We start from the raw sequence: 26,058 nt of genomic DNA, 5'->3' as shown, positions 1-26,058 counted from the left end.
AAGTGTTGGAATTACAGGCGTGTTGGCACTGCCCCTGACTCATAGTATTACCCTTAAATAAGTTACATATAGGGGCTGGGGAGATGGCTCAGAGGTTAAGAGCACTGGCTGCTCTTCCAGAGGTCCTGAGTTCAATTCCCAGCACCCATGTGATGGCTCACAGCCATCTATAGTGAGATCTGGTGCCTTCTTCTGGCCTGCAGGTGTACATGCAGGCAAAACACTGTACACATAATAAATAAATACATAAATCTTTTAAGAAATTGAAAAAAACTTACATATATTTTGTAGTCATCCTTGAATATGTCTGGGGGATTTTTCTAGAACTTCCCACAAGAACGAGTATCTTCCAGTGCTCCAGGTTTTTGGGTAACAACATGATGTCATTTGCGTGTAACATACTAACATACTCCTGAGTACTTCACAGCCTGTCTGGATCATTTTTAATGCCTAATGCAATGTAAATGCTGTGTGTAAGTAGTCACCATACCGTATAGTTTCAAGACGATGAGCAAAACAAGTCTGTACGCAAATGAAAGTGCCATATTCCTGTGTGCATGGCTGAGCCCGCCCACATGGAACGTGCCGGTACTGGAGCCAGTTACACGTCTCACCTCTTCACTCACCTTCATTGTCCTTCTCTTGTGACTGTTTTTTGACACAGTATTTATTTGTAGCCTAGTTTAGCCTTGAATTTACTTATAAAGTACCTAACAGTTTTCTTGAACGCCTTCCCTTCTTGCTTCCAAGTCCCAAGTGTTGGAATTACAGGCATAGGCCACCATGCCTGGTTTTGATTGCCTTTTATTTCCATTTTGTTTCTTGTTTACTTTGAGCATAAATTCAGATTATGTTTACTGGAGGAATGTCACAGGAATGCTTAGGCTTTATTTAAACTGTAGCATGGAAGTGGCAAAGTGGGCCTTAAATTTTCTTTTGTATGTGCTTCTGTGAACATTCACACACACGCTTTTGTGTAGACATACTTTTAGATCTCTTTAGTATGTACCCAAGAGTAGAGTAGCTGACTTACATGGTAATTCAGTGTTATTGTAGTTGATTTCTTGAGACAAGATTTCATAGTGTATCCAAGCTGCCTTTGAACTGAGCTTCAGAGCCTCTGCCTCCGCCTCCTGAATGCTGGGATTAGATTCCTGCCCCCATCCATGCCTGGATCGCTGCCTGGTTGTCTTTTTTAAGGGTTTACATTTATGTATTGTGTGTATGCGTGGGTATACACATGTGGAAGTGAGCTGACAGTTTGAAGGAGTCAGTTCTCTCCACTCACTGTGCAGATCCCATGGGTCAAACTAAGGTCATCAGGCTGGGCAGTGGGGGCCTCAACACACCTGAGTCTTCTTGTTTGCCCTGTTTTCGCATTTTTGCTTTCAGTGTTAGATTTAAGTCATCATTGCTAATTCGCAGTCATGGAAATTTATATTTTTTGTTTCCTCCATGAGTTTTATTGTTTGAAAGAGAAGGTGTAGGTATTTGATCCATGTACATGTAAACAAAATTCAGTAAGATATCCAGTGAGGTGGGGGGTTGTTGGCAAAATTAAGGTCTCTAAAGAGGTTCCCACTTTACTCTTAAGGTTTTGGTTGTGAGCCTAGTCTTTAATACTGAGGATCTCTCCAGCCTGCCACTCCATTCTTTGCCTGTTCATGGGATCAGGGAGCAGGCTTAGCACTGAAGTGCATCCCCAGCCCAAGCTTAATTATTTTGCACATGCATGTCCAGTTGTCCCAGCACCAGGACCACTTTTTAGCAGTGGGAAATTAGGGCATGTGAGTCTTCCAACTTTGTTCTTTTGCAAGATTGTTTAGTTATTCTCAGTCCTTTGCATTTCCATATGAGTCTCAATTGCACTGCCACTTATAAATAAAGTTTTATTGGAGCACAGCCACACTCATTCATTTATGTATTGTCTGTCTGTTTTAGTGATTCAACAGCTGAATTGAATGATTCACACAGAGACCATATGGTATGCAAAACCTAAAATATCTATTGTTTGGCCCCTTACAGAAAAAGTTGTTGACACTTACTTTATATAATGAAGTAAATTCGTGTTTTAATCACCTGAGAACAAAAGTATGAAAGGATCTCTGATTCTGTCCCATATTCAGGCAAGTAGAGTATGTAGTGTATCTACTGTGTGGACTATGTGAATGTAGCGGTGGGGACGTCCAGTGCTGTCTGAGGATGCAGTCCTCAGTGTGCAGAACCATTCTGAGCTACGCGTTAAGGGGCAGGACTCCCTCTCCCCAGCAGGGCCTCCTGCTCCCTGCCTGGCTTCATCTGGAGAGTGTCTCTAGACACCACCCCCACAACCACATTTGATATATGGCCTTTGACACAGCTCCTCGCTAGCTCTCCCCAACCTGGGCCTATAAAATAATTAGGTACTGTTTCTGGTCATATGATAGGATCATGTTGTTTAGTGCAGATCAAGCAATCTTGAAGTGCCTAGTTCCAACCAATTATGTACACCTATCCTTGGGACCCCCACCCACTCCCCACAGAGCAAAGTTGAAGTAGCCATGGAGAACAAAGACCCTGACTCTGGATTGGCCACAGAGAGCAAAAACCCGTAAAAGCCCAAGGCTTCCAAAAGCACTGAGATAAGCCCTCCCCAACTATTGCCAGCATTATGGGGCCCCACTTCCCCCCACAGCCAGCTTTATGATCTTAGAGACACAGAGAACACCTGCCCACAGCTTAGAAATTAGTAAAAACAAAATACTTAATCAACAGGTGGGATTACAACAAGGAAAAAACCCTACTCAGTTAATAAACTGGAATTACAACTGTTTGGTGAGGGTAATTTCTCCCCAGGATGTGGAGAGGCCTCTCCACCAGCCCTTCTAAAACAAAACCAACCAAGACCCTCCCAGAATTTATCCTAAGGATATAAGCCAGTTTAGACAGAAAGATAACAGACCCTGTGGCTAAAGCAATGCTGCTAAACAACTTTATCTAGGAAGGAATGACCCCATTACACGGGCAAGCATGCCAGAGACTAAAGAATAAACACTATGACAGATGGATTGTACCCGTGATATTGGGACTGCCTCTTATCAAGCCTCCTCTCTGGCCCAAGCCTTTACAGACACTTCTCAGCCTAATTCAAAATGTTTTAAATGTGGAGAAACTGGACATTGGAAAGAAACTTTCCCCCAAAATGACTCCGCTGCCTTCAAACTTCCTAATTTTTCTAAGTAAAGTCACATGTCAAGCCTTGTCCTCTGTCATTCTATGGCTGTTCTTAACAATAATGCCTCAGTATCTCTCCACAGCTCGTACCAGGAGCTAAGCCCATGCTAACTCATAACATTGCTTTACAGGAAAAACAAAAGTCAAAAACATCCTACTAGTTAACAGTCTCCAAGCTGATGTATTCCTTCATGAAAGCAAATTTAACTTCAAGGACTCGATTTCTAAGGCTTCCCTGCCTTATGCATCAGTTTCTAAAAGATTACCAAGACATACAGAGAATCTTCTTACACGGGCCATGTAATTCACACGCTGTTTCATTCCCCAGACACTTTAAGCAAGTGGAGTGAAGGATAAGGGATGCTGTAACACCTGCCGCCTGCTCGCTGCAGTGCCCACCCAGGGGCAGCAACGCCAGTGAAAAAGAACTGCATCAACACGTTGCTGACTTGCTGCCCTTCATTACCCATCCTAACACCGCCTAAGCCAACAGATGACTGATGTGCTGTCAGGCTCTTAACCAGCCTAACCTGTGCACGCCTCCTTTCTTCCTGCGGTGGGAGGGGAAATAGCCTCTGAAAAGACAACCCTCCTGCCAGGGTGCCCCACTTGTTATTATTTCACAGATCTATCTCTATGAGGAAGAGAAAACTACCACAAACCAGACAGAGATGAGAGATTTTCATTCCTCCCTGGACCAGCCATCCTCCTTGGGTCTTCCTGGACCAGGACAGCTGCCATTATCCAGACACACCTGACCAGAAACTTTTGAAACAAACTCAACAGCCCTAAATTTATCCAGTGATAGATACTCTCTTGCTGGAGTTATTCTCCGATGCAAAAGAATACTAGACTTAATAACTGTTAATCATGGGAACTCACATGGTATTGGGAAAAAAAATGTTACTTCTATGTAAGTGGATCAAATGCTTTTGAAACCAATGTTAATACCCTTAAAAAACTGTACATATGATTGAGATTTCAACCCACTGAACAATTAAGTTGGTTCAATACCCCTTGTTTTCCTAGCTCCTGCCTCTTCTTAGCCCTCTATGCTATGTTTTATTTTGATGCTTGCTCCTTGCCCCATACATTTCCTCCAGTGACAGATCACCTCCATTGCTGGAATCACTATCAGTCAGGCCATGGCAGACCCTAGATCCCTCTAATATAGATGATAGAGTTCTTAGGGCTCATGATGACACTTCTCCACTATGAAATAAAATGGAGATGTTGGCAGGACCCTGTTTGAGGTTGCAGTTCTTCTAGTCCGGATAACCATTCTGAGCTCTGCACGAAGGGGCAGGACTCCCTTAATCCCTGTAGTGCTGGGATTAAGGGTATGCACCACCACTGCTCTGTCTGGTAGTTATTACTGAACCTAGAACCCCTCATGTGCTAAGCAAGTACTCTACCACAGATAGATAGAAAGACAGGTAGATAGGTAGGTGGATGGATGGATGGATGGATGGATGAATGGATGGATGATATTTATTGATATATATATCTGCTTATCTGAAAATATATGTATGTAAGTATGTGTTTTTCCCTTTTCTCTTCACTCCTTTCTCCTTTGTATGAACGCTTATCAGAACATAATAACAGAGTTACCTGATGTCTCTGGAACTTAGTCTTCCTTATAGAAAGCAGTGATAAGGTCACGACCAAATGTCTACAGCTCTCCCCAACGTCATCACACGTGGGTTCAGGCTCTCTGTCAGGTCCTCTGGAACTGCAGCCGGGCTCTGCAGCCTCCACATCATCATTTGGTTTGCTTTTGACACAGGGCCTCTCTATAAAGACCTAGAACTCACTATGTAGATCAGGCTGGCCTCAAACTCACACAAGTCCTCCTGTCTCTGCCTACCGAGTACTGGGAATTAAAGGCGTGCACTACCATATCTGGGCCTCACCAGGCTAAAAAGAGGGTGTTGGTGGCTCTGTCCTTCCAGGAGGCTGGAGGCCCTTCCCTCTGCCTCATAGGTAGCAGTGGCTGGTAGAGCCTTTCACACCTTCATCCACCTACTTCGCTGTAGCCAGCACAAGGTCTCTGAATTTAAGGATCCACGTGACTGGATTGGACCCACCTGGACAGTCCAGGATCATCTTCCGTCTGAGTCCTGACCGTAATCACACCTGCAAAGTCCCTTTTGCTACCTCAGATAACATTTGCAAGTTCCAGAATGATGGCGAGCCATCGTTAGGGGGGCTTTTCGGCATGTGCAAGTTCTCATGTTTGCCCTCACCAAGTGGCTGTCATTCAAGGCCCTTCATCATTCCAAGATGAAGCTGAGGCTCCAGGCACAAAGATAGAAATGATTTTGACTCAGATACAAGTGTGGAGTTGCAACCACATGTATGAGAGGGCCAGAGGCCCTAGGTCATCGGGTAAGCTGGCAGGCTTGAGCAGAGGGGGTCTCGGTTGCACACTCAAATGCAGGGCCTGAAAGGAATGCGTTCCAGCTCAGAGGAGAGGAAGAAGAAAGACAGAATGGCCTTCTCTGACCGGACAGCTGGAAAATTAGATGTGTTTGTACCCCTCAGTCTCCTCACTAGCCCCACTAGACTCATGCGGTCCATTAAGCAGCAGATACCTGGAATGCACTGTGGATGCTTGCAGGACGCTTGCAGGCCTCAGTCTGGTGAAAACAATCACAGAGCCGCAGAGCTATAATGTGGGGCGGCAGTTCCCGGAGCCAACAGGAAACACAGGCCTTGCTCACTGATACCTGAAGAACAGGTTGGAGTTGTTGCTTTAGATATTTTGGAGCACAGGTAACAGTCCAGTTTGAATGAGCTCTGAGGGTCGGGAGGAAGTATGTGTTTGTTGCTGTAGTCAGTCTGGTTCCGTTTTCTAAGACGATGGGCTAAGCTGCCTTCCCTCAAGGTGGCAAAAACGTGTGCAGCAGTTTCAGGAGTCGGTCACACCCACATGCCTGCCTTCATGAAAGCAGGGCTCCCGTACACCCCAGCTCTCCTGAGAACGGAGCACACCTTCTCCAGAGGCTTCTGGCACCTCTTGGACATCTGATTCCGGGTCCAGGTTCACCTCTCAGCCCATCGCTGTGGCCACATAAATGCTACTGTTTTCTATGTACTATTTGGATTAGGCCTAATTCCAGAAACCGTCACTGGCAAGGAAAATGGATTTGTGTTTCCTGGTTGTGATTTCAGGCAGGTAGTTCAGTAGCAATCTCCATGCTCTCAGGAAGCATTTTATTTTCTTAAAATTTACTTATTTCATGTGTAATAAGTCAGAAGAGGGCACCAGATCCCCTGAACTACTGGAGTTTCAGGTGATTGTGTGTAGGTGCCCCACCCCCCCCTTTTTTTTTTTGACAGTTTCTCTGTGTAGCTCTGGCTCTCCTGGACTCACTCTGTAGGCCTCAAACTCACAGAGATCCACCTGCCTCTGCCTCCCAAGTACTGTGATGGTGCTATTTTTTAACGATTTTACTTTACTTTTTTATACCTCTTCTTCCCTTCTCCGTCCCAATCCCTTCCAACACCAGGTAGAAGAGAAGGTTAGTGGGGTTAGAGGGCGGAGTTCTCTTTACTACTTCCTGCTGTTTAGGAACGTAGTTCCTTGGGACAAGCCCAATCTTTGATTCAGGATATTTCCAACTTCTTGTCAAACTGCATCAACAGCAACCAGGAGCAGCAGTAGGGAGCAGCAGGCGTCTTCTTTCTAGGAGCCCCCACAACACTCTGGACTCTGGCATTTATTCCCTCTCCGAGTCCTCAGAGCCCTTCTCAGACCCTACACGAGGCAAATAATAGTCTGCTGTTGTGGATAATCTGAATCAGCCCCATATCCAATACCTGGGATTAAAACAAAAACATGTTCATATAACATAACTGAGGTTTTTAAAGACACCACATTTTCCACTATAGTTGTGAGCCACCATGTGGGTGCCAGGAATCAACCTGCATTCTCTGTAAGTTGCTGTTAGCCACTGATCCATCTCTTCAGCCCCACTTTCTCTGTTTCCTAACTAAAACGTTTACGATAAATAGTCTAGCTCAGATTACCCTTTTGCATTAATCTTTAGGGTCTGCCTTTTGTAAGGAGTGAGGATGGAGGAATGTGGGAATGAAGCATGGGACCACAAAGATGCTGCAAGCATTCTGTCCTTAAACTTGTCCTTTGAAGGAACTGTACCTATGCCTTCCAAGGATTAGGGGCAGAAATTTTTTGGTTTTTGTACTTACTCATGTATGAATTTCCTGCAAAGTGGGATTGGTGAAACCTGCCCTTTGTAACTCAGGTGTCCAGTGTCAGCTGAGACTGCGTGTGGAAACACTTTTATGCTGTGAGATGGGGGGCATTTTAGTTCTAGGCCTACATGGCTCTGGCAGCTCCTGACGGGAGGCTGTTTGCTTGATTAACCGCACTTGTGTCTCATTGAGCTTCTCAGGAAACTGTCTGATCAGCTCTTCTTAACCCTCTGTTTCCTTCCCCAGGGTCACTCAGGATGTGTCAACTGTCTGGAGTGGAATGAGAAAGGAGAGTAAGTATGAGCTAGTTGGGGCTAGAGAAGGGGTCAAAGAGTTGGGAGAAGAGGGTTCCTCATCTTGGTTTATCAAGGAGATAGACTACTGCTGTCTGATTGCTTTGTTTGTTTGTATATGTGTATTTATTTTATTCATTTTGTATCCCCCCATAAACTCCACCCTCCTCCCTCTTTTTTTGTTTTGTTGGTTGGTTTTGGGTTTTTTTTGAGACAGGATTTCTCTGTGTAGCCTTGGCTATACTGGACTCGCTTTGTAGACCAGGATGGCCTTGAACTCAAAATGATCCCCCTGTCTCTGCTTTTCCAGTACTGGGATTAAAGATGTACGCTATCAAGTCCAGCTTCTCTCTGATTTCTTAAGCTTATGACTGTCAACATAGTTGAACTATTACTCAAGTATAGACAGAAGTTTGGATAACATCCAACCCTACTTTAATTTAGGCTGATGTATTGGGAGAATATTGGAAAATTCTTAGCAAAGTAAAATAAAATCTACTAATATTTACAGGCTAACCTTAAACTCTACAACACCTCCTATTCTTTGACTTCTGTGTATCTGGGAATGGGGTTGGGAAAGAGACAGCCTGGGGCCTTGACAAGTTAGAGCTCCTAACTCTGCCCGCAGCTTGCTGGCTTCTGGCTCCGATGACCAGCACACCATCGTGTGGGACCCACTGCACCACAAGAAGCTGCTCTCCATGCACACTGGACACACAGCAAATATCTTCTCTGTCAAGGTGAGCAAGACAAGCTGCACCTGCCTGGCTGTGGGCGTGGCTATATTGGTATAGCGTGTCCCATGGAAATATCCCAGTGATGTGAGGAGTGGACCCCATCTCTTTTCTATGTTCTTCTCAGAACCATCTGGCCAACTCAAGATCCACTTATAGTTATTACATATTTATTTGCTTGTGTGGAGTTACATACATGTTATGGTACATGTGGAGGTCATAAGTCAGTTCTTGTCTTTCACTCTGTGGGTCTTGGATCTCATTCGGGTCATCAGACTCTTCACCCATTGAGCCATCTTGCTATCCCTCAATCCATTCATATGTATGTGAGCATGCCTCCTGGAAGTCATATGAGCAACCAAGTCTTATGTCCTCTCTTAGCCTGTTTCTTCTCCTGTAAAAAGGAAGTAGCTAAGGAGGATCTTCAAAATTCATGAACAAATGAATTAATAAGTTAGACAAATGAGCAGGCAGGGCTGAGAGATGGCTCAACCGTTAAGAGCACTTGTTGCTCTTCTAGAAGCCCTGAGACTACAGTTCCCAGCACCCCATGTAGGACAATTCACAGCCACTTGTAACTCTAGCTCCATCATATCTGACACCCTCACAAATGTTAAAAAATGTTTAAATATTTTTTATTTCTATTTTATGTATATGGGTGTTTTGCCTGCACATGTCTATGCACCACATGTGTACTGTGGCCACGGAGGCCAGGAGAGGGCATCAGAGCCTCTGGAATTGGAGTTGCAGAGGGTTGTGAGCTGCCATGTATGTGCTTGTGCTGGGAATCGATCCTGTGTGTCTGGAAGAGCAGCCAGTTCTCTTAACAACTGAACCACCTCTCCAAGCCAGCATTTTTAAGATCTCTTTATTATTATTATTTTTTTAATAAGTAGCAACCCAGAGGGTTAGTATTATGATTCACTTAGGTAATTGATTTCTAAAAAAGAGCTTTGCAAACCAGGTTTGGTGACACAGACACACATATAATCAAATCCTAGCACTTAGAATATGGAAGTAAGAGGATCAGAAGGTCAGAGTTGGGGGCTTCAGAGTTCATGAACAAATGAATTAATAAGTTAGACAAATGAGCAGGTAAGGGCTGAGAGATGGCTCAGAGGTTAAGAGCACCGGCTGCTCTTCCAAAGGTTCTGGGTTCTGAGTTCAATTCCCAGCACCCACATGGAAGTTCACAACCATCTATAATGAGATCTGGTGCCCTCCTCTGGCTTGCAGGTGTACATGCAGACAGATCATTGTCTACATAATAAAATCTGAAAAACAAAATCATTCAGGGTCATTCTCAGCCACATAATGAATCCCAGGCCAACGTGGGCTACATGAGCTGAGGAAAGGGTTTGTCACCCTGAGTTCAAGCCCTAGCACCTATATAAAAAGCCTGTACCAGGAAGACTGAGACAGGAGGATACCTATCTTTAGCCATTGCTACTGGCTACCAGCCAGTCTAGCCAATCACAAGCTCCACATTCAATGATAGATCTAGTTTCATAAAATAAGGTAGAGACCTAATGTGGGGGCTTGACAAGATGTCTCAGCACGGAAGAGCCCTTGCCACATAAGCCTGACAACCTGAGTCTCCTGCGTAAATCCCCTCTAAAGAAGGAAGGAAAGACCCAATTATAAAAAATTGTCCTGTAACCTCTGTGCATGTACCATGGCATATGTCCCAACCTTGTTTGTGCGTGCACGTGTGCATGCATGTGCGTGCGTCCTGTGTGTCCATACATACATAAATAGATTTAATAAAAAGATTTTGTTTTTTAATAAAAAGAATAGAGCCAGGAATAAAAAGAGTGGAGCTCAGTGGTCAATGAACTTGCTGCTGTTGGGAAGACAGGGTGTTCCCAGCACCCTATGCAGGCTGTCTGTTGCTTGTAAGTCCAGTTCATCAGATATCACTCCCTTTTCTGACTTCCAAGGCAGATGTGCAGGCAAACACTCATAGATATAAAATAAAAAGCAAAACAAAGCCACTAGCATAGATCTTGTATTGTAGCCCTTCTACCTTGTTATAGGAAATTCCCTAGGTAAAAGGGAATTTATCTGAGACGATGTGGGAAGGAACCTACAGAACTTTGAAGCCCTCTTACGTGAAAGCATCAGATGACATTTATCTTTTTTTTTTTTGCCTTTGAGACAATTCCGACTGGCCTGAAACTCAGCTAAGTGGCAGAGTATGACCTTGAACTTCTTATACTTCACATCTTCCTCCTTCGAGCACTCAGTTTAGATTGTGCTGGGATGAACGCAGGGCTTCATGGATGCTGGGCAAGCACCTTACTGAGCTATAGAACAAATGCAGAAGTGGCTGTGAGGCCTTTAATCACATGTGTGGTTGGAGAAGGAAGAGCTGGTGCTTGGGGCTCCTTGAAGAAAGTTGTTTATGATTTGTTTCTTGAGGCAGGGTTTTAAAACGTAGAGCAGGCTGCCCTTGGACTCATATCCACCAACTTCTGCTTCCGGAATGCTAGGATTAAAGGCATGTGCTGCCATGTCTGGCTTGAAGAAGGTTACACAGCCTTCTGGGGTTCACCAGGGTGAAGGGGAAATGAACCAGGAAGAGGTACTTGAGAACTCTGTTCAGATTGACTTTGTCAACCTGGATCAAGATTTTAGGGAATCTGATGCTGGGTGGTTTATTTCTAACAAATTTAAACATAATATAATTTGGGGAAAAGGTTTCCTGGTGTAATACAATCCCTTGTGCTCAAGGAATCGTAATTCTCTCAAAACGTACTCGGGGTACATGTCATTTCTTCCAAGAAGGTAGGCTACCTATATTAGCATAAGGGGCCTAAGAAAGGATCTGGGCTGGTCTCAGCCATACAGATAACCTGGAGGTCCTGTGGGCTGTGAGTCGCCTCTGGTCCTGGTTGTAGGAGCTGGATATGCCCTGGCCCGGCCCAGATCACCAGGCTATAAGGACTTCCAATTTCCAGCTTTTCCGTTGGAAAGACAATCCTGCATGCTTAACATTCTTGGTTTCTCTGGAGATCTGAGGACCTTCTTGCTGTGCCCCAGGGTCAGGGTTTTTGCACTGAGGCTGTCTGTCACTGAGTACTGTGGCTGCCAGGCTTAAGGATCTGAAATGACCTGTGAGGTAAGGGCCTTTTTAGCCCTGAAATTCTATACTTTGATATTCATGGGCAAGTGCCAGTGTGAGACTGACCTTTGAAAAGCCCTTCTAACTAGTCCTCTTTCCCCAGTTTATATCAAGAGCAGTGACAGGTACCCGACATCATAGCCAGGCTAAGGAGCTCTAAACCTATCGCCCTAAACGTTGCCGCATTCCCACTCACTCACGCCCTGCGGAGTGTCCCCTGTGGATTTTCTAGAAGCAGAGCCGCAGCTTGCTTCATGCTTGTAATGACCAGCACACGATGGGCAGGACCGGTAGTGCCACAAGCTGGACAGCATTGTCTGTGCAGTCAAACCTAGGACGGAGAGCGAGAGCCTGCAGCCTGGCATCACTCTCTAGTCCAGAGGCTCTAAAACAACCTTCTGGTGTTTTGTTGTCCTTTGTTTTGACTTGGTTTGCTTTTCCGTGTTTTCTTGCCTGGGTGGTGATGTCCCATGCCTTTAATCCCAGAACTCAGACATCTCTGAGTTTGAGGCCAGCCTGGTCTCCTGGACAGCCAGGACTACACAGAGAAACCCAGAGAAACGAAACAACAAAACTTTTTTGTTTCTTTCCTTTTTTCTCTTTCTTTCTTTGTTGTTGGTGGTGGGTTTTTGTTGTTGTTGTTGTTGTTGTTGGTTTTGTTTTGTTTTTTTTTTTTTTTTCAGTCAGGGTCTCTCTGTGGAGCCTTGGCCACCCTGGAACTCACTCTGTAGACCAGGCTGGCCTCAAACTCACAGAGATCAGCCTCTGCCTCTTGAGTGCTGGGATTAAAGCGTGCCACCACTGCCCAGCTTGTTTTGTTTTTTAATTATTTATTATTTATACAGTATTCTCTCTGCGTGTGTGCTGACAACGCCAGAAGAGGGCGCCAGATCTCACAACAGATGGTTGGGAGCCACCATGTGGTTGCTGGGAATTGAGCTCAGCACCTGTGGAAGAGCAGACAGTGCTCTTACCTGCTGAGCCATCTCTCCAACTTTTGTTTTTTGGTTTTCGAGACAGGGTTTCACTGTATAACAATCTTGGCTGTCCTAGAACTAGCTCTGTAGACCAGGCTGTCCTTGAACTCACAGAGAGTTTCGTACCTCTGCCTCCTGAATACTGGGATTAAAGGCGTGCACCACCACCACCACCAGGCTAAAAATACATTTTCAAAAGTGTATTATTCTTGTTTGTGTAAGTATGTGATATGGGAGAGGAGTCTTGGGTGCTTATAGCAGATGTGCGGAAATGAGAGGACAGCTTTGTGGAATTGGTTCTCTCCTTCCATTTTGTGGCTCCCTGGGATTGGTTCCAAGTCACCAGGACTGTATGGCAAGTGCCTTTCCCCACTGAGCAATCTTGCCAGTTTTTTTGTTTTTTTTTTTTTTTTTGTTTTGTTTTGTTTTGTTTTGTTTTGTTTTGTTTTGTTTTAAGAAGAACAGAGAATCCTTTTCAATTGAGGTAGTCAAAAGCTGACTAGGCATTTACGGTATCTCGCACGTGTGCTCCCCCTGGTGGAAACTATGGCACATTACAAATGTGGCCGCAGTGAGAGCTCATGTACTTGTTTCTGCTGCTGTTGGAATCTGTGCTATCTCGAAACAGGATTAAAGATTTGCTGCTTCCCCTAAAATTAAGTTTATCTATTTCTTTTCCTAATGTGCAAAGCAGAAAAAGTGTTTTTTTTTATATATTATTTATTTATTTATTCTTGTGTTTATCTGCGTGAGGGAGCCAAATCCACTGGAACTTGGGTTATAGACAGTTATGAGCTACCATGTCTGTGCTGGTCTTCCGGGAGAGCAGCCATCTCTCCATTCCTGTGTTGTTTTCTTTCTCTGCCAAATAAAAACTAAAAAGAAGAGCTGGAATATAGCTCTGTGGTAGCGCAGTCGCCTGACATTCGCCATGCCTGTCCGCAGGACAGAAAATGAGGGAGGGGGACAGGCAGACAGAAAGAGAGGGGGGAGAGAGAGGGTGAAGGCGAGAGAGAGAGAGAGAGAGAGAGAGAGAGAGAGAAACATACTCAAGTAACATCAACCCTCAATACTTTCTTCCTCAGAGTTAGATGATAAAGCTGTGTCCTGTCTGTACATCAAGGCCATATTTGTAATCCTTGTAACGGTTTGTTTCTTGTCACATGCGGTCCGGAATGTGGGTTCTCCACTTCTCTGGGTGATAATAGCAGTCAGCCCTTCCCCAGTGTCCAACACCTGAGCTCAGTCCACTGTTTGCCACTAGAAGTTGTGCTGTGCTGAGCATTTTGCCCAGATCCCCTTTTCTCTTTTGGATTATTTCTTAGAAGTGAGATGGGAAGAGTTTTAATCTTTGTTACCTGATTCCCCAATTTTTCCACAGAAATAGAGCGTTTAAAAATACCTAGTCTCCTAAAAATGCTGGCTCACTCTTTTCAGTTCTTAACTATTTCAGCTTTGTTACTTAGTTCTAGCTTATTAATAGTCACCGTGGACTGCGCAGGTAGTCCTGTGTGCCTGGCATGCCCTGGGTTCAGTCACCAGTACCAAACCTGGATGGACGGGTGTATGGATGGACAGATGTGTGGATGGATGGATGTGTGGGTGGATAGATGTGTGGGTGGATGGATTGATGCACATAAAAAGCTGACAGTCTTGGGTTTAAAGAGCCCTGCTGTGTTCTGACGCTCTGTGTTTTCTGTTTGTTAGCCTGCTTTACTGTGTTGCTGGAATTGAGTCCAGAACTTCATACATCTTGCACATGTGGTCTGCCAACAAGCTACACTTTAGCCCATGACCCTTTCAAAGGTGTTTTTCTTTGCCTATGGTAGGGATTGAAGTTAGGTTTTACACGTACTGGGTGAATACTCACCCGGGGTACATTCCCAGCCTCCAGCTCAGAATGGCATTGTTTTCAGTATTAGCAAGAGGAAGCAGCTGCCTGTGGTCTGCGTTTGGAAGTTCTTAGCAAGTACAGTTAGGATTATCATCCCCTCAGTTCCTGCCCGGAGAAGAATCAGGAAAAGGGTTCCTTAGGCAATCCAGCTCAGTGGGAGTGGCGGCCACTCTGACTGCGTGAGGTATACATCTTGATTTTAACTTGTAGTGCTGAGAGGCTGCTGCTTGCTATCCAGAGATATTTTGGCGAGCTTTTATAGATGAGCTTACTCTCCTCAGTGACATGAGAGGGAAGAGCCATGCTGACATCCAGGCCAGCCTCCTGCAGGAGCCAGCTCTGCCCCATCCCCTGCCAATCACTCACTTTCTTCCGAGCAGTTCCTGCCTCATGCTGGAGACAGAATCTTGATCACGGGAGCAGCTGACTCCAAGGTGCATGTCCATGACCTGACGGTGAAGGAGACGATCCACATGTTTGGAGACCACACAAATCGCGTGAAGCGCATCGCCACAGCACCCATGTGGCCTAACACGTTCTGGAGCGCCGCTGAGGATGGGCTTATCCGGTAAGGGTCTCCGCGTGCACTGGCTGTGTGTCCTCTGCTTCAGTGGCTCTGCCACAGCGCCTCCTCCCGCGGACCTGGCCTCCTCCAGCAGAGGGAGTGGGTCCCCCTCTTCCGGTGTCCTGTGTGGTTATGTATTTGCCTTGCTCGCTTCAGACACAGGTAGCATCATTGCCTTCTTGCTTTTTGCCTTTGGGGTGCTGGGAATCAAACCCAGGGCCTCTTGCATACCAGATAAAATTTCTACCACTGAGATAAACTGCCAACAGCCCTGTTTCATGGAAGGATTGAATGTTGAAACAGAGTCTTGCTCTGTAGCCCAGGTTGTATTTGGATTTTTTTCCTCAGCCTCTCGACGATTGAGATAACAAGCATGCACATTCTCAGTCTGCCCCCACTCTGTTGTTGTTTTGAGAGAGGGTCTTTCTGTGACTCAGGCTAGTTTAGGACTCTGGGCTCATCAGACCCTGACTGTTTCCTAAGCAGCTAGATCTACACCCAGCATGCTCTGCTCTCACTGGTCTCCCCGGCGCAACCTTGCAACTTCCCCTCACTTCTCTAGCCTGCTTTAACTGGCCAGCCCTTCAATTCTCTTATCGTCTCTTTGCTGCCATAGGGGCATATTTAAGTAACATAGAAACTCATTACAATGAACTTACAAGCAGTCTCTGAAGCCAGACAGACAGGTCAAAGCCTAGTTCTCTCAGTGAAAGAAAGCCTGAGAAGGCCACTACTCCCCAGAACTATAGACTCGTCATAATATCTCCATTTGATCTGAGTATGATAGTTGAGAATATGCATGGAAAACACACTGGAAAGACAACCTTGGTTAGTGGCATGTTCAGGAAGCACTTGCTGATCCAACAGACCAGCCTGTTGTCAAGGCCAGCTGGTAGATGCCAAGCAACCTGAGCATCAGGTAGAATCCTGAAGACCTGGGCAGAGTCACAGTCAGCAGAAGAGTCCTAGCAGTACATGAACATAAGCTGGGCCTTCAAGACAGACAAGAATCGGATGGGCAAGAAAAGGCAGAATGGATTCCCCCACAAGTAGGTGTTATGAAGTCAGGGTAAAGTAGCATACGCTGTAGTTACAGGCTGGGAACACAGCTCAACAGTAAAGGGCCCATCTGACATATTTGAAGCCCTAGATTCAGTCCCTAGCACAGGAAGAGGGGAGAGAAAGCCTGCGGTTGTAATTGGCCACGTAGAAAGCTGAGGAATGTGGGGTATGTGAAATTGGGTCTTAAAAAGTCAGACTGTGGCGTTCCATAAACTTAACACTCAGGCTGCAGGTACCCAGTGGCCGAAGAGTGACGGCAGACTGTTTTAGGAAGAGCGTTCCAGGGAGTTTACGAGGGGCAGGAAGTGGGTGAGCTCGTGGGATGCTGTGCCCCCTTCTGCCCCACAGCAGCAGGTGGCAGGCATGTGCTGCTGCTGTGTTCAGCTGGGCCCGAGGGCTGGCCCTGGCATTGGTGTTCTTTGGCAGCTCTCAGGTAAGCTCAGTTGTCTTTTCTCTTACCTCCATGTAGCCCTTGCTTCCTGAAAAGGAAGTAGATTAGGAAGGAGCATAACAGTAGGGTTTTGGGGCTTGGAGGTTTTTGTTCGGTTCATTGGTGGTTTTTTTAAGACAAGGTCTTACTCTGCACCTCAGCCTGTCCTCAAACTCACTGTGAGCTCAGGCCTTGAACTCATGGTCTTCCTGTCTCAGCCTTCTGAATGCTAGGATTACAAGCTTGTGCCACGACACCCAGCTAACAGAATAGTTTGGTTCCTGCTCTGTACGTCAAAGCTGCGCTATCTCAGGTAGTTTATTGAATTAATTTGAGCCTCGGTGTTGTGGGATGATGTGTTTTAATTCAATAGTACACTTGAAGCACTCAGGACAGTATTGGATGCACAGCACATTTTCCCTTAGTATTGGTAATCAGTAGAAAACAGTAGCAGCAATGCTGACATTTATAAAATCTGAACCGTAGTATCTACCCTAAAGGGTTAACTTAGGATAAATTGAAAAATGTTAAGAAGCCTACTATAAAGCCAGGCATAGTGGTACATGCCTTCAACCCAGCACTTTGAGTGGATAGATAGATCTCCGAGTTGGAGGCCAGCCTGGTCTACAGAGTTCCAGGAGAGCCAGAGCCCTATAATGAGACCATGTCTCAAAAAAAGAAAAAGAGAAAAGAAGAAGCCTGTTGTAGGCAACTGTCTGGCAGTAGCACCACCCCTCTGCATTACAAGGGCTTGGTTTCTCCCCTGCTTTCTTCTAAGAACTCTAGCCACTAATTCTGTCCTCTCTTACAGCCAGTATGACCTCCGGGAGAACAGCAAACACTCAGAGGTGCTGATTGACCTAACAGAATACTGTGGCCCGATGGTGGAGGCCAAGTGCCTCACCGTCAATCCCCAGGATAACAACTGCCTGGCGGTAGGGGCCAGTGGGCCTTTTGTGAGACTCTATGACATCCGCATGATCCATAACCACAGGTAGGACCAGCAGCCTGGTGGGCAAGACACTGGGGGCGCTGTGCCTCTCCTGCTAGTTATCTGCTGTTGGTATCTGTACAGAGAACAGTCTTTTTAGTTACAATCGTAAATTTATCTGCGTGGGGAGAGGTAGTTTCATAAGTGCCATGGTGCATGTGTAAAAGACCTTTAGAGAGTTAATTCTCTGATGCTACATGTGGGTCCTGGGGATTGTACTCGGGTAATCAGACTTGGCATATAGAGTCATTTTAATAGCCCCAGAGTCCATCTGGGTTTTTTTTTTCCTCTCTGCCCTCTTTTTTTTTTTTTTTTTTTTTTTTTTGAGACAAGGCCTTGTTATATAGTCTTGGCAGGCCTAGAAGTCACTCTGTAGACCAGGCTGGCCTTGAACTTAAAGAGCTCCACCTGCCTCCCTGGTGCTAGGATGATGTCGCCGTGCCTGAGCGCAGAGTTAGAGCTTACACATGTAATAGTTCGTAGATACTTGTTTCCTGTGGTATGGGATAGAGTGTGGAGTCTTGCATGTGCTAGGCAAGTGCTCTACCACTGAACTCCTTAACCTGTCCCTGTTTTATTAAAAATATTTTTTAAAAGATTGGGACTGGAGAGATAGCTCAGCAGTTAGGAGCACATGCTCTTAACCAGTCGCTAGTGCCGACATGGCAGCTCCCAACTCTCACTACAGAGGATCTGACTTCCTCTTCTGGCCTTTCAGGCACCTGCATTCACATGCTCAGACCCACACACATACATATTCACATAATTTTTTAAATAAAATATTTTTAAAACAGAAAAGAAAAAGTAAAATCAAGAATGTTGGCACACTACTGTTCTCCCAGCATTTGGGAGTAGAGGGAAAAGGATCAGAGGTTCAAGGACATTCTTTTCTACAGAGCTGAGTCTGAGGACAGTCTCATGTAATGTGTCCCTGCCTCAGAAAAGAAAGAAGAGCTGGGTGTGGTGGCGCGGGCCTTTAGTCCAGCACTCAAGAGGCAGAGGCAGACTGATCTGAGTTCTAGGCCAGCCTGGTCTACAAAGTGAGTTCCAGGACAGCCAGCGCTACATGGAGAGAACCTGTCTTGAAAAGCATTCTCCACAGCCTTGGCTTTCCATGATTAGGGCCCTCCTGGCCCACTCTGCTTTCTCTGGTAGATATGTCCACAGCCATCTAAAAGAGCAAGCCTTGGAGTTGGCTGGTGGTAGGAAGAAAGGCACCTTCTGTCCTCCTCTATCTCTGGGTTTCCTCTGTGGAGTGTGATCCAGCTAGCCAGGGACAAAGCTAGAGTTTTAACCTGTCTGATTTTCCTTCCCATCAGAAAGAGCATGAAGCAGAGCCCCCCAGCTGGGGTGCACACCTTCTGTGATCGGCAGAAGCCCCTTCCGGACGGGGCAGCGCAGTATTATGTGGCAGGTAGGGCCCAGCCTGGCTCTTGGCTAGACTTTGGCTCCTTCTTGGGCTACTCAAGGAGGCAAAGGGGGGACAGAAGTCAAAGGCAGGGGTTTTGGAATCAGATCTGGACTTTACTCCTGAGTTGCCATTGACCAACTGTGTAACTGCCAACAAATCACTTAACCCCAGTGAGCTGCTTCTCTGCAAGATGGGTTTGTAATCCCAGAACTCCAGAGGCTAAGGCAGGAGGCTCAAAACCACAGCACTGACCGGGAACAACATGTGAAGCCAGTCTGGACAACACGTCGAGACCCTGCCTCACACACAAAATGACTAACTAGGAGCGAGAGTGTTAGCTGCTGGCCCATGGCTCAACACCAGTAGCTGCTTCCATGAAGCTGATTGCTAGCATTTTCAATTTGACTGTCTCCCTGTTCCCTGCCTCTTTGGGGGGGGGGGGGGGGAAAAATCTCATCCTAGGGGCACTGTGCTCTTCTTGGCAGGTCACCTGCCGGTGAAGCTGCCCGACTATAACAGCCGCCTGAGAGTGCTGGTTGCCACTTACGTGACCTTCAGCCCCAATGGCACAGAGCTGCTGGTCAACATGGGAGGAGAGCAGGTAGGCTCAACTGCCTGGTGAGACCCCCACCGACATTCCCTATCTTGGCAGATGAAAGCAATGGCTTCCTTGGTAAATGACACTGTGACCTGTGAGGGTAACGTGGCATCATGCAGATTCCCACAGTTACCCTAATCTAGTCTTTTTATTTTCCTTTTCCTTTTAGTGAACTGGACAGGTATATGCTATTTTGGTTACTAATGAGCCTTTGGGGGCTGGAGAGATGGCTCAAAGGTTAAGAACACTGGCTGCTCTTTCAGAGGTTCTGAGTTCAATTCCCAGCAACCACATAGTGGCTCACAACCATCTATAATGAGATCTTGTGCCCTCCTCTGGCATGCAGACACACATGCAGGGAAAACATAATAAATAAATAAATCTTAAAAAGAAAAAAAAAAAAAGAATGCAGGCTTTGGTCTGGCAAGACAGATCTCAGGTAAATACTCTTGCTGCTCTAGCCTGACAACTTGAGTTTAGTCCCCAGAACCAACTCTCAAGCTATCCTCGGGAGCTGGGGATGGTGGCTCACACTTTTAATCCCAGCAAATAAAAGGAGAATAAAATGAACATATACTTTGAAATTGACAGACCTTGGGCTAGGGCTGTGGTATTAATCACCTGATAGGGTGCTTGCCTAGCACGCACAGAACCCTTGAGTTTGATCCTTAGAACCACATAAGTCAGGTAAACCCAGTATGGAAGTTCAAGGCTAGCCAAGGATACATGGAACCCTTCCTGAGAGAGAGAGAGAAAGAGAAGAGAGGGTTGAGGGGAGGGGAGGAGAGAAAGTGACAGATCATGCTGGGCTAAGTGTGGTGGCACCTGCAATCCTGGCTAGTGCAGGAGATAGAAAATTGGAGGCCAACTTCAATTTCATTCTAAGCCCTGTCTCCAAAACAGAAAGAAGTTGGCATATCCATTCTCAAACACTAACCTGCTATTTAGTAGCTATTTACAGTGACTTCAAGCAATTGTCTGTATTTTTTTCAGCCTTAGTTTCCCTTCCTGGGAAGAATTCCCTGAGGCTCAGCGTTCAGCCAAGCTGTGATCAATGCTATCTTTGAGAAATGTCACTCCATAGTGCCAAGGTGCCACACCGCCTGTTTATGTGCTCTCAGCTCAAGATGTGTGCAAAGCCTTGTAGAAATTCATCTCCAGTCATCTCTTGCTGTGGCACTAGCATTACCATAAACATGATAGAGACAAATGCAAATTCAAACTGTCCGGAGGAAAACGGTGACCCGTTACAAACACATACAAAAGAGAGAAGGGCTGGAGGGGTGCCTGGCCTCGCGGTGACGAGGATGAGTAGAGAGCCTGGAGAGAGCAGGCAGAGGCAGGTGGGCCTGGCTTGAATCGTGGCTATGCTGTCTTCTGCTCTTAGGACCCTGGTAAAGTATGGAATTCTGAGTCTGCAGAGGGAGTTATGGTGAAACTAACAGGCTCTTCATGTTGTACTTTCTGGGTAAGCCCACACAGAATACTTAGCAGAACTCTTGAACAAAGTAAGCATTGACTAACAAGGCAGTATTTGCTTACCGAGAGGTGAGTGACAATGTCACTTTTCATAGCTTCTCTTCTCTGAGGCCTCAGTTTTCCGGTCTTTAAAACTAGGTATCTGTGACCTTTGAGGACCTTCCAGTTAATGACCATGTCAGCAGGGCTTTGAATCAAACACACAGCCTACCCCAAGAGTCAAAACCTAGGAGGATTTCCCTGCTTAAAGTTTATTTCGTAAACTTCTGGCTAGTGTGAGTTAAGGTCCCAGGTTTTGAAAGTTGCCAGGATCTTGCCAATGCTTCAGCCACATCCTTGCCTCATGGCCTTTGTCTCTTAACTCCAGGTGTATTTGTTTGACCTGACTTACAAGCAACGGCCATATACTTTCCTCTTGCCGAGAAAATGCCACTCAGTGGGTAAGTTCTCCCTTAGGGAGCCCATGCTGTTTGGGGGTGAGGCCTTGTGTTCTTCACCTCTGTGGAGAAGCCTACCCGTTACTGTGACCTGTGTCCATACACTCCAGAAAAAAGCAGATCTTTACAGCGGCCTTGTCAGGGTGACCACAGCAGGTCAGAGAGATCTGTCCAGTGCTTTTCATCCTGTCCCTATGGAAGATGGGTCCTCGGTGCCTTAGGTCTTATGAACTTGAAGTAGTTTCCCTTCCCCTTTGTTCTCATCATGGTTCATGGATTTCTTCCTGTGGCTTACAGCTGATGCAGACCCCCTCCTCAGCCCCCATTCCCTCCCCAACATCAGCTGTGGGAAATGTCAGACAGAAGCTATGTCCTCTTTAGCCAGCAGAGGGCGCACGTGCTTTTCATTATCCATTGCCAGCCTGTCTTCACTTCTTTTCTGGGCCTGGGTTTGACCTGGGAGAATAGTCTCACAATAGTCATCAGATCTTACGCTGGAAGCGAAAGGATACAGAGAAATGATGCCCTCCCCCTGAGTTGTCACTGTTACTTTCTTTTCATTCTGCCAGAAGTCCAAAATGGCAAGATGTCTACTAATGGTGTGTCCAATGGCATGTCTAATGGCCTACACCTTCACAGCAATGGCTTCCGGCTGCCAGAAAACAAGGGGTGTATCAGGTGAGGCCTGCTGACCTCGATGCCCTTTCATGTTGTAGTTACAGTTTGTGGATGGGAGGGAGAAAAATGTCCTCAAACCTCCCTTCTAGGGGCTGGAGAGACTACGCCGCCCCCAAGAGCACTGGCTGCTCTTTCAGAGGACCTGGCTTCCATTCCCAGATCCTATAAAGCAGCTCAGAACTGTCTGTAGCTCCATTTCCAGTAGATTCAGCGCCCTCTTCTGACCTTTGCAGGCACTGCACACACATGATGCACAGACACTGATACAGGCAAAACACCCTAATACAAAAATAATCGTCAATAAAAATTTATAACACACACAAATACACAAACATCCCTTCCCCCTGATTTGAACCCAAATGTGAATCCCAAATGGAGGAGATTGGGCCACAGAGGCTTCTTAGAGAGTGGCTAGTGTTCCAAAAGCAGCTCCTGCCTGGGGGGCTGGAGCCAGACAGAAGCTTGTCCTTCTGCAGCCCGGAAGCTAGCTGCCCCTTAGGGTTGAGCTTCCTCTCACACACAGGTGATCCATCCTGTTATGTTATTCCTGTTTATGAGCACAGTCCTGCCTCCATTTTCTCCCCACCCTTCCGTTGGGCTTAGATACATAATTTTCAAATTTCCCAGTCTTTGAAAAAAAAAAAAAAAAGTCCTTAAGAATTCTCCATAAAGAGTCATAGAAGGAAGGAGGATGGTCACAAGGCTTAGTTCAGTGTGAAGGCAGGTGGCGTCAGTGGTATCACCTGAGCCCAGTATTTGAGTAATGGTTGCTGTAGACCTGTTCAGACGGCCTTACTTCTGCCTCTCTCTTACTGGTAATAAATAGGTGATAATAAATAGGTGATAATCCAAGCTTATGGTCAGAGTGGCCCCTTCTCCTGGATGGCAGTGAGATCCTAGGGTCCACAAAACCGTGCATGGCCCTTGAGTAGAACTACTAACCTTTAGCTGGGCCGACTTGGCTCTTCCTCCCTCACAGCCCCCAGGTGGAGCTACCCCCTTACCTGGAACGTGTGAAGCAGCAGGCCAACGAAGCCTTTGCCTGCCAGCAGTGGACCCAGGCCATCCAGCTTTATAGCAAGGCTGTGCAGAAGGCCCCTCACAATGCTATGCTCTATGGAAACCGAGCTGCCGCCTACATGAAGCGCAAGTGGTGAGTGGGCGCCGCACAGGGACCTGGGTCAGAATGAGGGCTGAGGCAGCTAGACCACGGAACCAAGATACTGAGGCATCCAGAGAGGGTGGTTTGGGCAGCCCGCTAGCTATTGGGGCTTCTTAAATGTAGGCCCCTCCTTTCCCACCTACAGCTGAGGTTAGTTGGGTCCTTCAAGCACAAGGTAATTAATTAGTGGTGCAGGAAATTCACACATTGCTTTGTTATAAAGCGTGAATGAAGTAGGGATCGAGGCAATTGTTGTTACTGATTATTGGAGAATTGTGCCTTGGATTGGACTTTGAAAGAACAATGAAATCTTGGTAGATGCAACTGAGGAGCTTGATGAACTCAGATTGTATCTTCATAAAATAATTCTGTTGCTGAATGGCCCTGTGTTTGCTCTCTGGGCTCGTAGGCCCACTCAAACACTAGACCAAGTACATCCAAGATGAGGTGTAGATTATGTTGGGATACACTGACTGGTGGCAGAGGGATAGACAGGTCAGTATCCGGAGATGCCCTGCATCTTCAGAGACCATCAGGGCCCCAGGCTTCCCTGCAGCACCAGCAGACAAGCAGACAGGCAGACCCCCATCCCCCAGCCAGGGCCAAGACTAGAGATGGATAGAGCTGGGCCCACAGCCATTTCTGCTCCGTCTGGCATCCGTCGGCTCTGCCCAGACAGACAGGCCAGCTGGTGTGCCATCGTCTGGCTGAAACAAGGCAGGCCTGGGGAAGCTTAAGAAACCCACCCAAGTCAGCAGGAAGGGGGTGGGGAAGATGCCACACAGGCAGAAGTTAGCTTTGAGCAGAGGAGTTTCCCCAGGATCAGTGGGCACCCACATTCAGAAGGGGGCTATCTGGGGCCATCTGAGCTGTGTCGCCTCTGTTCCAGTGGTTGGGTAGGATGTGGCAGCCCTCATCTAGACTCGGCTGAGAGCTCAGCTTTGTGTCTGTATTTTTGCTGAGAGAAGTTGGTAATTTCCTAATTTACAGCTTGTTTTCTGAGCTCCTGCTATGTGCTAGGTACTGGGGAAACAGAGCTCTATTGCTCTGAGTCCCTGTGCCCTGGAGTGCCCAGCTGCTGGACAAGGATAAAGTCTCTGACATAGTTCAGCAGGAAACATATGAAAGATGCAGGAAGCCGTAAGTTTTGTTAATGGTCAGGTAAAGTGCTGTGGGCATCAAGAAGAGTTGAGTCACCTCAGCTCAGGATCAGGGAAGCCTCAGAAAGATGTGGTGTCTGAATGGGCTTGAAGTGTGGGCAGCTTAGACAAGGAGATGAGGGGGAGGAGAGGACTGTGGGGAAGGACATTGCAGGGAGATGAAATGGTGTGAACAAAGGCGTGGGGGCGGGGGACTGACTGAAGAGCGGGCTTCAGAACAGCAAATCCATTTGGCTGGAGCAGCAGGTTCTGGAAAGGACTGGCAGGGGATGAGTCTGTGAGGTAGCCTGGGGCTTGCCTGGAAAGGGCTTGGAATGCAGAGGGTGGCGTTTGGCCTTGATTCAGTGTGTGATGGGCAGCTACTGGAGAGATTCGAGCAGGGATGTGCAGAGGGCTGTCTTTTCAGGGAGACTGATCTGCCAGGGCATCTAGGATGCTCTGCGGCCAGCCTGCTCTTTTCCCCCACTCCCACATGCCTGCCAGTGACCCCTAGAATGTCACATTCTGTCCCAGGCCAGTCTCCCCAGGGCTACCATCTGCTCCTGGAAACAGACCACCCTCTGGCTCCTGGCTGGTCTCTGGTCTGGCTCTTGCTAGGAGCTCACAAGGGGCACCTTGCAGGCAGTAATTGGGTTTCCAAACAGCCCCTGCTCCTTCGTCATAGCTGCTCATCCTGACGCAGAACATACCATCAAAGCAGCTGTTTCCTGCCTGCCCCACATTGCTTAGCTGTCCGTTCCTAGCCTAAGTGCCTGCTCCAAGGGCTGACTGCTGCTCCTGACTACCTGGCTAGAGGAGGGCCCGGGAGGCACCTTCTGTGATAGGCTGACTGTGGCACTGTGAGCTGTGCCCGTGGTGGAGGGACCCATGGCTTTAAGGAGTGCTGCTCACCCAAGCCCAGTAGGGAGGTGGGGAGGCTTCAGTCTCCAGCATTGAAGAAAGGAACATGTCCATGTTTCTAAAGGGAAAGTGGCCCTCATTGCTGCTTGGCTGTACAGGTGAGAGGCAGCGATGCAGGTCTGGCAACAGAGGATGTGTGCCTCCTTCCTGACTCAGCAAAGGAAAACAAGGGAAGCTCCCTTTTACCCCCTCCAATAAAAAAGCACCTCCACTTCCCTGTACGCACACTTTTCCATTGGAGAAAAGAGCCGGGAGGATTTGGAGCTCCTGGCATGCACAGCCCCCTCACCATCAGCTTCCAGAGAGCTGACTTTGCCAGACAGTCAGGCCCCGTCCTCCAGCCCCAGGAGGTGGAGGCCACAGCTGCTGCAGATCAGTCAGCCAGGACAGAGGGGGGTCTTGGCTGAGGGCGTGCTGCCTGCTGGTCAGACCCTGAGCCCCCAGCCTACCACTTCTGTGGCTTTTCCAGGCCACAGAACTGTCCTTGAGGGCCCCCTGCCTTGGACATAGCTTTGAAGGCCAGCGGGGGGATTTGAGGAGGTGGATGAAGGAAAAGAGAAGGAGGGCTTGGGGAGTCTGAGATGGGCAGGATGCCAGGCCTTCTGCTGCAGAGCTGCGGGTGCCGGAGGTGAGCAGTGCACAGTTGCGGTCTGTGCCCAGCAGAGGGCAGCTTGACACTGCTTTTTACTCTCTCAAGCCTCAGGGTTCCTGGCTTTGCTCCTCAGCTTACTC

The 26,058-nt window shown here is 47.1% G+C and overlaps 1 protein-coding gene across 2 annotated transcripts in view; it reads left to right on the top strand.

The window, feature by feature from the left end:
- The window catches only part of Wdtc1 (WD and tetratricopeptide repeats 1), a 52,420-nt gene that overhangs the window by 20,944 nt on the left and 5,418 nt on the right, over positions 1 to 26,058 (top strand). For both annotated transcript variants that reach the window (XM_055610879.1, XM_055610878.1), the window contains exons 4-12: positions 7,678 to 7,724; positions 8,353 to 8,464; positions 14,834 to 15,021; positions 17,322 to 17,504; positions 18,821 to 18,915; positions 19,398 to 19,513; positions 21,357 to 21,429; positions 21,996 to 22,104; positions 23,084 to 23,257. In XM_055610879.1, the coding sequence (XP_055466854.1) occupies positions 7,678 to 7,724; positions 8,353 to 8,464; positions 14,834 to 15,021; positions 17,322 to 17,504; positions 18,821 to 18,915; positions 19,398 to 19,513; positions 21,357 to 21,429; positions 21,996 to 22,104; positions 23,084 to 23,257 (1,097 nt within the window). The remainder of the gene's footprint in view (positions 1 to 7,677; positions 7,725 to 8,352; positions 8,465 to 14,833; positions 15,022 to 17,321; positions 17,505 to 18,820; positions 18,916 to 19,397; positions 19,514 to 21,356; positions 21,430 to 21,995; positions 22,105 to 23,083; positions 23,258 to 26,058) is intronic.

Source organism: Psammomys obesus, unplaced genomic scaffold, assembly GCF_907164565.1.
Source record: "Psammomys obesus unplaced genomic scaffold, mPsaObe1.curated_primary_1811, whole genome shotgun sequence".
Lineage (NCBI taxonomy): Eukaryota > Metazoa > Chordata > Mammalia > Rodentia > Muridae > Psammomys > Psammomys obesus.
This window is presented reverse-complemented; position numbering and strand designations above follow the sequence as displayed.